We start from the raw sequence: 11969 nt of genomic DNA on the forward strand, positions 1-11969 counted from the left end.
CAAAGTTTAAAGTACGGGTCGATGAAGCGGGCTGCTTCTGATCAGGCAATTAACTTTGAAATCGAAGACGTGCCGACAATGTTTCGTCATTATCGCAAGAGTCGCTCAAATAGACAGGTAACGTCTGCGACACGGGGATGACGAGGATGACGAGGGTGAGGTCGCCACGGCAGGGTGTCGAATCTCTCCGGAGCTTACGCAAGAGCTACGGTTTTCAGCGTATGCCTCACATGGATAGTACATAATGATAATATACGCCGACTATATCGTATTGGACAAACATATGTACGAGTAGCGTGTACATGCCGATGGAACGGGGCAAATTGGTTTGCGAAAACGATGGTTAGTTTCAAAGTTCATCCTTTCCATATCATAAATCTTGATCGCCGGTTAGATAGTCTCAACGCAATACGCCGGTTCAGCTTCGTTATACGTACATTAGGGTGCGTCAAAAAAAAAAAAAAATTATTTTTATCCATCTTGGAAACAGGTGCAAAAGTTTCATTTAGGCATAATGATACGCCTTTTAAATTTTTTTACATACTTGTACTTACACACGTATCCGCACTCATACCGAGTTCCGTGAAAACTTGACTGTGATTAGGTATCTGCGTTCATATTTCTAACGCATCTCAAATTTTCACACCGACGGATGTCCGAAATGATTATACGTAGATGCTGCGGAACCTGTGATACCATAATAATAATAATAACAATAATAATAATAATAACGCAGCTGAAGGCAATTATATTATGTGAAATAAAATGATACTCGTCATAATCTCATCACAGGCATCAGTTTGCGTTGAATTTGAGAAAGAGGTAAAACGTGGACTTGATTGTTGTGGAAATGTTATTATGGAGTTCCACGGGATGCCGATGGTTCTCATTCCGGTTTTAGGCAGCATATTTGATGCCCGTGACGAAAGCCAACGTCACTTGCGAAGTAACCACCCGTGTCGTATAAAGCACGATGCCTTTATTGTGTAGACACGATATCGGCTTTCAGGTATTCCTTCGTAAATCGAGCACTCTGTCAAAGCGTTCCCCAAGTCACATTCGCTGATTGTGTTTTCAGAGATCGCTGTTCTACTGTTGCCGATCATCGATATCCCGTATCAAGAATTCGAAACTAATCGAAAGAACATATCCGTCCCTGGGGTGAGACACGTCAGCGTCACATTAGTTTCGACGAAACTTTTACCACGGCGAACAAGCACGCGCGATATACGTCGACGGTGAAAAGACCTTTTAATCAAGAGTAGGTAGCGGAGAAATAATGACACATCTTTTTTGCAAATCAACGTCGATATTGCTTTCGCTTTAGAGTCGGTGAAAAATGCCCGCGCCGACGCAAACCGAGTGGAAGCAGATCGATCGACGCAGATTGTATGTAGATTTAATTTATTAACTATCGTATCTCGAAGCCGTTAGTAGGTGTACCTGTTCGAGCAGCTGATTGCGGCCGAGCACGAACGGCTCGCGTTGTAGCGGAAAGCTCCGGCTACTCTCGAGCCTGGCTTTTGTAATTCATTTGACTCCCATTTGTTTTCCCGGCGAACCGCGGCGCGTACGCCTACGTATCGGGGGACGAGGAAGTCGTTTCAGGTTTCCGAGATGTCAGGGATATCACAGACGCCTCTTCGGCTCGCGGGCTTACGGGTATTAATTGAATGGGGCCAATTCGGCGCTCCGAATGTCGACGACATCGATCCGCGGCCTGCAAGCTCTGTGCAGCCGTCGAAGAGAGCCGCGAGGACTGGGTCACTGGGAACAGGAGGAGTGGCGTGTCGAGGAGCTGTTCCTTAATTCAGGACGATATACAAGCGCCGGGTCCGTGTTGGGTAATAGCGAGGCGCGTGGCCTCCTTAAAGTCCCTTCAGACCCAGACGTCCTCGAGCATGCATGTTTATGACTCGAGTTCCAACGACGACTCGCGAGATTTGCTTCCCGGCTCTAGACTGTCCGCTCGACTGTCTAAGACAGAGCTTGTGTCCCCCTCGTGTTACACGGTCCCATGAATATTGAAGCGAAGGATATACGGCTTGTCCGGATGCCTTGCACGATGCCTTGATGGCAAAAGCCGGATAAATGGACAGTCCCGCATACATATGGATATATGTATATCCATATCTATGCACATGGATGCAGGAAGCGTGCGTGATCAGGCCAGGATCAAGGTCAGCCTCGGGAATTTCATCGCCGATCTTCCTTTCAGATTTTACTCATACATCGACCCGTCGGCTTTAATATTTGAGCGGCGATAAAATGACTCAATTACTTTCTACCTAAGGATTCTCTTTGACCCGACTTTCAACCTCTGATAAATCCGTTGTCGTACACGTGTCTTATCGCACGCCGGCTGAAATCTTTGCTCCATTGTTGCCAAACCTTGTTTTCGTAATCGACGAAAATCGTCACAAGTTCCCTTGTAGATACAACATCGCGAATGTAACAAACTCCTCAACTTACGTCTTTGATTGACTTTTTGTTTGCGGCAATAGGCGATTTCTTATACTAGTCTAATTATGTCGTTCTAAATGAAATTCCACGGATACGACGCTCTCAATCAACGACGTTTCGCTTCGCTGATGGAATCTTTACCGATGGCGTGATGCGTGATCGATTTGGCATTTGAAAAAGTGGAATTAAAGCTCCGTATAACGACCTCAGATCTAATCTCAGATGAGGAGATCTCGTGAAAAGTAGTAAAGTTGAGTCCGGTAGTTACCTCTCAATACGGCGGACCCATAACGACTCTAATATCTTATATAGGTATGTACAAGGGAAACGACGCGAACGACCGCAAGCACAAAGCTCGGCTCTGTTTCACCGGCTCTCGAACCAAGTTTCGAGAAAACATCGGCGAGCTGACCGCATGCAGTGTCGACGTATGAGAACGACACTCGACCGCACTCATAATAATAATGCCTAATAACGTATTCGGGTGGAGGAAGCTGATTCCTCGACAAATGTGCTTACATACGCCTTGGTTACCGTTAAGCACGAAATAGAGGTTTAGCTGTAGGAATTCCGGCTTGTACACGGTTCGCGTAACCCGGTGTGGGTACAATGTGTGATCCGCAATTTCAGTGTAAATACATGTAACGAATTTTGTGTGCGCCGGGACACGTTGTCGACAACGATTTGACTGAACATGCCCTACATTCACGATCACGGTTAGTTCGCGTCATAGGTTGGTAGGTAGTCACCACGTCCGATGGTTGAGCGAAACCATCGCGGTTGGCAGACGTCATTTCGCGCCGAGACGACGCTGATGTTCCAAAGTTAACTGTCACACGGATACACTGAGTTGGGTATCACGATTCGCCACATCCACCTGCGATAGTTCCGCAAATATTTGCGTTTACGTTTACCCTCCGCCACTGAACTATAAGCTCGTTTAGCATACAGGTACGTATGGTCATGATTTTACTCCACTCGTCGATACTGCCGGCGAACAAACACAGCTCCGTTAGCTTGGTGCATGCAACCAGTGTTTATGTGAACATCCTTGAATGCCCACGGGAATCGGTTATTCGGATCGCTTCAAATCATTCGACGTCTTTAATGAAATTTGTCGAAACGTTGCTGATATCTGACATTCGTGTGACGCGTACGGAGTTTGAATACTATTTTCAACCGAAATAGACGTCTGTTTTTTCAGCGATGCTGCACCTTCCAAGGGGAAGGAGCTTTCGACGCCTTTCGAAGCCTTCGCTGACAATGGGCGATTGAGTGATATCTCGAGGTGACCTGAATCGGCACCGCGAGCAGTATAATAAAGTCGTCTCCTTCGGGACAATCGAGACTAGATGCCAGCAATTATTCTCGTCTTCTTATAAGCGACGCTGATGGTATACCAGCGCCGGTATCGCGATTAAATCCAAGTCGGTGCTTCGTCTTGTGCGTCTAGACGCCCTGGGCCCGTTATTGATCATCGTTAAATAGGTAAACTTTTACCGGTAATAAACTATTATCGCACTGAAAGGAGCTCGACAAATCGCTGGAAAGTGCGATACGCGCAACGAAAGTGTTTTCATTCTATTTCGGCGAGCCAAACATTTCCAAGGGTGCTATACGAGCTCGGCATGATATATTGGGTGAAAATTGTATTATACCCATGTACGTACAAACATATGTATACCTATATATGTATATATTGCCTCCGTGTGACCTACCAGGCATTTTTTTGCCCAGCGTAGAGAACGTTGAGCCGGTGGCCACTCCCAGTATCAAACATCGTCCACTGTCGTCACCGATCACCTGTACCAAAGTGTACATCCATATTATACCGACGGTTCTAAGGTGAGTCTGTTTTTCGAGATAGAATCGAGGGCAGAGTCTATCGCATCTCGGAGTACTGGACGAAATTCGTACTCTCGACATGTGGAATCCAATTCACCGATCAGCTTCGACGACAAGATTTACTTACGAAAAATGAATTTCGCAACATCGACGTGTAATATGAAAAGGCCCTCTATACACACTTTCGGGAGAATGAAGTTGAGGGAAAACAATGACCATTTATACCATGAATTTAAATGTAAAATGGCGTACTTGTGTAAGTTATCCCCGCGGATCATACGGCTCACGTAGGAAGGAATTCATGAGATGCGAAACAGTTCGAAAAGTTATAATGCGACAGGTAAAGCTAAACAGTTTCGCGGGCGTGAAGCAAACCGCGCTGAAACGTTGTTTCCGAAGGTTATTACTGAAAATCTTGTTCCATTACCGTCACACGCCCGAACGAACCTGCCGTGCTTGTGTTCCCCTACAGAGTGGTGTAACTTTCGAATCATGTTGCGAATACCAGTACCTCATTTTTCAAGGTATTATAGCTGCGAACATCAGGCGAAATTAGGATATTTTTCGAGTGAAATTCGTTGCGAAAGAGGCGATGATTAACCTCGAGAGAATAAGAAAATAACATGTAAATCGAAGGAGATCGTAATCACAGGGCCGTCTTAAAGTACACGAGAATACGGAGGGTAGGTATAAAAAAGATAGCGTCGCAGTGAAACGCGGTGGTAGATGACGGTGACGGTGTTTAACGTTAGAACGGAGTGAGATCCACTCAACGAAATGGTTATATCATTCCCTGAGAAAAATTCAACCGCTTCTCCGGCTTAATATGTCACTGGAAGCGACACCGTATTAGGCAGCCAGGAGCCGGCAGGCAGAAGCCAGCAGTCATCCACTTGACAACCACCGGCTAACGGCTCCTCAAGCAGGGAGGCTGCAAGCTCGCAAGCTCGCGGATAAAAAGAACACGTCTAATAGGTGGCGTCGCTCGCGCAAACAAGCATATACAAAGGAGAAGAAGAAGGAGAAGAAGAAGAAGAAGAAGTATTTCAATTTTCCAGAGCATCCCCGCGAGCGTTTCTCGTTCCTACGCAAGGAAGTAAGTGTAGAGATTAATTATAGCGAGGTTAGAATTAACAAGGAAATAATCGCTTCGCTCACCAGAACGTAGACCGCAAACGGCATGACCAGAACGGCGACGAGGAGGTCGGCGAGGGCGAGACTGACGATGAAGTAGTTGGTGACGGTCTGCAGGGCGCGTTCGCGAAAAACTGCCAGTATGACGAGGACGTTGCCGAACAGGGTGAGGCAGGGAACGACGACCAAAATCAGGGCCCACCAATTGTTGACGTTCGACTTATCGACGTCGGATTCGACGCACTCGACGCGGCCTGTTCCGGTGGAAATTACCGAAGTGCAGCTTCCGTTTCCACCGGCGGTGAGGTTAAGGTTGGTCCCCTCGTAGTAGGACGTCAGGTTCGAGAAGGCCGTGTAGTTCAGTCGGTTAATGTAGTCGCTTATGTCGTCGAAGACGAAGAGGTCCGATATCGACGCGTAGCTCTCGTTGCCGGAAGTCGACACTGACGTCGAAGAGGCGGGCGGAGCCGGCGTCGTCGAGTCGTTTAAGAGCCCTCCGAAACCGGCCCCGAAGTCGACGCTCAGGTCGGCGTTATCCCCGATTTGCGAGGTCAGGTTCGTCCTGTGGCCCTCCTTATCGGGCTCCCCGAGGACGTCGCCGGTCTCGTTTGCTCCTCTCGCCCGAGGATCGTCGAACCTGTTGCTCGACCTAGGAGGCTGTGCGTCGTAGTGACGCGCGATGCTGCGAACTGTTGCGTTAATCCTCGCGGCCAGGTTGCTAGCGGGCGACGACAACACCTTCGGCTCCATGCTGTCTCGGCCCGCCGCCCTTCGCCTTCCGCTCTTTTCCCGATTCGCCTCTATCTCGTCCAACGCCCCCAAAGAAATCACGAGATTTTCGATTCCCGAGCCCACGAAGGTCTCCGCGTTCTGTTCGCCGTCATCTCCATCCCCCCACCCTCGTTGCTCTTCGATCCTTGGTCCCTCTTATTCCCTTTTTTCTCTTCCTCCTCTCCTACGAGCTCCTTTTTACAATGCAGAACTCGGCTTTTACTGCTCCGAAGAGAACCGACCCAACCAACCCTGCCGACCACCCTTATCCCACTCCGTCATCGCGGATCGGGAATTTTCTTAAAACTCACTCCGTGCACCTCTCATCAAACGGAGACGGTCGTTCCCTGGAACAGAAAGAGGACGACGCTCGTCAAACTTGTGCATGTAACTTGTAAAGGAGGGATTGACTCTAATCCTTTTCAAGGCTTGGCCCAGAAAGTGTACGACGCTGAAAATATCTCATAGGTACTATTTCTTATACGTGAAAGAAGAATTTGTTATCAAAAAAAATTACAATAATATCGCCTGGAGACTCCATTCGTCGAGTTCTGTAATCGCAATACGCTTTTAAATGTTTTATAGGTATTATTTCTTCCCGAGTCACTTTACTTCCATCTTCTCATTCTTTCATCCGTGAAATGACTAGATTTCGGTCTCAAGATTTGGGTGCCATTTTTTATACTCTCACAGTTTTTATCGGCGTAGCTCGTACGTGTTAGCGGAGGTGATATCGTGAGACACGGAATCACCGCTCTATCGCTGTTCGACTCGGTGGATGAAGAGAAGAGGAAAAAAAGGGTAGAGCTAAGGAAAAAAAAAAAAAAAAAATTGAGCTGAACGGAAATTACGTGTGATTTGCGCTCCAAGGCCGCCCGCTCGGCCCACAACCGTAGCCGCGGAGAGATCAGCAATTGGATCTAGAATCGTAGTAGGCGCAGGTACGTAAGTACACGGTAGGCCTTCACTTAGTTCAGATCAGCACCGAGATATATTTTATGCAACCGTAAATCCGCATGCTAGAGCCTGTCTTACAACCCCTTCCACCTTGTCATTTCAAGGACCCTCCAAGGATCTCTCGTCGGTCTACCTCCGCTATATACAATGTTAGGAACTCTTCGCAATTGTTTTTCTTTCTAATTCGAGTGATATATTTTCTATTCATCCCTCTTACCCTGACCAGTTTCGCGACTGTTATGAAACTGGAAGAAACAAAAAAAAAAAAACCAAAAAAAAACAACATAAAACAAAGAAAATAGAAAGAACCAACTCTGCAACGGTACGGTAAAACTTTTAGTCCATTCAACGGCATCCATATATCTCCGTCGTAACGTGAAAGGACGTGTATACGTGAAGTCTATATACAGCCACCGACCGTTGAGGGTAGTAAACCATGCCTTCGAGAATCACCATTCAAATCGAATAGTCAATATATAGTAAGGAACGTGAGCGTGAAGGATCAGCGAAAGGTATTTGCGGTTACGATCCGACACGGGGATGTATATACGTCGTGTGAGACTTGCAGGAAAAACACATATGATTGTGGTGCAATGGGGGAGGGAGGGTTACGAATGGTCCAGAGGTCGCAGATCATCCTCCCCGGCTGGTTTGCCATCTCGACGTAGCTCACGCTGGGAGTCCTCCTCGTAAAAGCTTCCTGCAGAAGGAAGCACCGGGGGTAGATATCATTATGGCTACTCTCCATCCCTTCCCTTGTACCCTCAGCACTTCGTAGATCGCGGCAACTCATTCCGTCGTCTCATAGAGCGAGCGACTGGATTCAGACCGTCGGGAGCCACTTAAAGACAGAAATTGCCTCATCCATCCAGCGACCCAGACGTGATACCGGGCTTCCGTTTGCTCCTTCGGCCCTTCGGCCTTTTCCTTGTTCCCGTGGTGACCTCTTGTTGCGCCTGTACTACTTCCAAGGATTCAAAATCTGCTCGAGATAAAACGCTGCAGCGGCAAGTCTGTTGGAGAACTCGACAGGTTCTCCGGGACAGTTTGCAGCCTGATCTAAAGGACCGAGGATCCTTCTCGAATCGAGCGGACGTCTCAGTCGAGGACTTCATCCACTCGAAATAGTTCAAGTGGACCAAAAATGACCTCGTCCAACTTCGCGAGTGACTCGGACCAACTTCATAACCAACTCCATGCAATTGCGACTTCCGCTTTCGAGTGCAGCGAGGTACACCTTTCTTCGAGTGTGCGTGGTTAAACTTAACCCCTTGAACGAAACGTCTCAGGGCTGAGGGCAGCCCGCCCGGTATTATCAAACCGACTGTGAAAAACACCCACGAGACTCTTTCTCAATGAACGCCTGGAATTTAAACCATTCCACACAAACGTCCGCGAAGACATCCTTGCCCATTCCCCGCAGTCGGTATTATCCTTCGCTTCTGAAGGGGATCCTCGCCAAGACGACAACAAACATCGCGGGCTAAGCACTCGGTTATATAACGCCCGGAAGTGACTGTCTAAAGTAATCAGGATCAAATTCAAAGGAATTATGGACTCAGGAAATATTGATTATTCGGCTGCCATTTCGTTCGCACCGTTTTCGGCTGATCAACCGCAGTTGACTCGTGAAAAGGGCGCGTGAAAAGAATTCCAAAATTTTTCTACGGATATGTTCCTCGCATGATTGTTTTATGTTTTGATTGTTTTACACTCAAAAATAGATTGAATCGGATGAAAAATTTTGTTCTTTACGCAAATAGAAAAGCTGTGGAATTGGTTGAAATTCTAAATCGAGAAATTGTGACGCAAGGATCTTTTCGAGGAACACCACTTTTACACGTGATTCAAACCGACATGCGACATCTAGGAACTTCATGAATACAATCAATTCAAACGTGTAGAAGAATACTTTTTTTTTCAAATTTCACGGACAGTAAACATTTGATGTTTATTAAAAAAAGTTTGGTGTTGGACTAACGTGTCCCCTTTTAGATAGTCGTTAAACGAAAAAATTGCCGGCATGGTAATCTGAGAGAAAAGCGATATGTCTCTTCGGCCTCATTTCGGTTGTTGCGAATTTTTCGTTCTTTTCATTATCGCTTTTTTTTTTCTTTTTCTCTTCTTCCACTTGCTTTTCAGAACAAATGTCGTCGAGGCGAGAGCGTCTATTCCCGACTCGCGGTATTTTTTTTTTTCTTGCTTCACTTTTCTAACCGACGTACATCAAAGTTTGGCTATTCAGTCCCGACCTTCAGACGAACAGTTTCTTCGCGACTAAATTCCAAACCGAATTCCAACCGAAAAACATTCGCTTGGGCTATGCAGAATGTCTGCGGAGAATTTGTAGCCAGACAATTCACCCAAGCGACTTACAAGGATGTTGAGAGCAAATCGCGTCGTCCACGAAAACCTTATATTATTTTCGGAAATGAAGCTGACAGTCCCTAAACGGTTTAGCCCCTACTATTCCATAAATTTAACGTTATGTGCGGCCGTTAAATCGCTGCCGACGCTACGTGACTCGAAGAAAGCAGTGAAGATGGTGTTATTACTTGAAGCAATGTGGAACGTCAATAACTGTTGAAAAACCTTCGAAACTATTTAGATAAAATATATATATATATGTATGAACATATATTTGAAACTTTTTCAATTGAAAGAGCCTGAAACTGGTACTTGGTTTGGAAAATGAATTTCGGAATAATAAATACTCGAAACCGAGTTACGGAGTGATGATGTGAAAAGAGTGAGGAATGAGGTTTTAAATGAATCAAATTTTTCCAAATCCGACAATACGTGCGTATACGATGTAATCTTACGCATGTAAACACCGCTATTTATGAGTGTCGAAGCAAAGAACCACTCGTAATTTTTCAATCCTTCTAACCGGAAACAGAAACGTGCATGCGGCTAAACGTTCGCCTGTAAAAAGAAATTATTTTTTGTCGTGTCGGATCGCGGCGCCGACAAGGCTGGATCTAATCGATACGTGAACCCTGGACCGCGTAGCAGCTTGCTATAAAAATATTTTCGCCAACGAAAGAAAGTGACCTGGTCCTATTTCGTCAACAACAAAACAGTCTAAGAAGAAGTAGAAGAAAATTAACGGCTTAAATACAGTTCAAATTTAGATGCAGACTTGTATTTGGATTCTTTGAAATTTTTTATCCACACTTTCTCGAGTCTTTATTATAGCCGTGGAAAAGTTGGTCGTTAAACACGATGTGATATTTAGAAATCTAGAGATTTTCTTTTTATTCTGACCAAATTAGCTTCAGGCACACGTAATTCTAACAGTTGAACGCTTGAGACGCTTTTAGAAATTGCTAATTGGTTGAATATATGTAGGAGTACGAAAATAAGGGTGGATGGAACGATAACGGTGCGGTATCTCGTTTTACTGCAGCGAGTACCTACAACATAGGTCTGTACAGCACGAAAGCAATTACACTAAATAGCTAGTCCAATTAACAAACTAATTCTGGAAGTCAGTTTTGCGGATGCTTGTTACGTACAGCGTTATGTAATCTTGAATACACGTTGAGTACGATGTGTACAATTTACATGATTGCGAAAAAAATAAGTTGGAACCAAGTACTCTTGGCCGGAGCAATTTGTTCGGCTATATTCAAAATATCATCGACAAAGGCGAGATTGAGAGGAGAATTGCTGTTTCAGGTGTCGTCGCGCGGCGGAGAAGGACGGAACGCCATCGCGTCTACGAGCTGCCGCTGCAGGGTCACCTTAGATAAATTAATGAAATAATTACATAATTAATTACAGACAATTAGCGCGAAGCTCTACTAATGACGCCTGCTCCTTCTCCCCTCCCCCTCAGCGCCGTACTCGCTTTTCCCCTCCCGCCAAAAAGGGGAGGAAAGGAAGCGAAGGGGCCGCGAAGAAGAGTCTTGCACACCCAGAAAATTATTTTAAGCCCGTAAAATTGGTTGGGCACCGAAGAAAATAAAATACCGGTAGACATGTTTATATACAAATATATGTATATACACAGGGCACGGAGCTCTTTTTCAAAATATATTGCCTTTTCCTTTTTACGGAATTAACGACTGTGGCTTTTAAGCCTTAATGGTCCGAGTCGGGGTTGAAAAAACGGAGGGGGATGAGAAAGAGATGGAGAAAAAAATAAAATAGAATTTAAAGGAATAAAAAAAAAGGCCAACTACGAGAGGCGAAAGAATGATTTTTTTTTTTTTTTTTTTTTGTTTTCGCCAAATCCCAGAAGAGGCATGGATCTGAGAGGTATCTGAGAGGACCTGCGACTTTTTCTATACAGGAATACGTGCATCTGATCTAGCATATAAACATGTATCAGGCATAATATATATTCCGCTGTATCACGTAATACAGCCATTGGGGTGCTTTGAACAGATGGAATTGGAAATCCGCACGATTTCCCCGCAGGAAAAGGTGAAAATCTAAGTGGACGAAAACTTACGAGACTCGGAAATTATACCCCGACGCGTTTTTCGTGTTATTATATTATACGAATGAAAAAAGGTAAAATGAATAGCGGAATAGAGTGAAAAAAATAAACAAATCTCGACTCCTTTCACCCTGTTGTATTATGCATCGTGCAGCCACACATTATCACACATGTACACCTCTCGCAGTTTCGCAAATTTCCATTTACATATGCATACCCATGTTTTCTGCCGCATCATTATGTACAACACATCGGGACTGCCTGGTACTTGGACAAATCGTGTATGTGTGAGGGGGGGGGGGGGGGATTTTTGCGTATTACTCGCTCCAGACCCTTTCGCGTGTGTAACTAT

General features: G+C 45.5%; 1 protein-coding gene across 2 annotated transcripts in view; it reads right to left on the reverse strand.

The window, feature by feature from the left end:
- LOC124306872 (dopamine D2-like receptor) overlaps nt 1-11969 on the reverse strand; it is a 125029-nt gene that overhangs the window by 110199 nt on the left and 2861 nt on the right. For both annotated transcript variants that reach the window (XM_046767977.1, XM_046767976.1), the window contains one exon: nt 5467-6560. In XM_046767977.1, the coding sequence (XP_046623933.1) occupies nt 5467-6192 (726 nt within the window). In that variant the 5' untranslated portion in view covers nt 6193-6560. The remainder of the gene's footprint in view (nt 1-5466; nt 6561-11969) is intronic.

This window comes from Neodiprion virginianus, chromosome 6, assembly GCF_021901495.1.
Source record: "Neodiprion virginianus isolate iyNeoVirg1 chromosome 6, iyNeoVirg1.1, whole genome shotgun sequence".
NCBI lineage: Eukaryota > Metazoa > Arthropoda > Insecta > Hymenoptera > Diprionidae > Neodiprion > Neodiprion virginianus.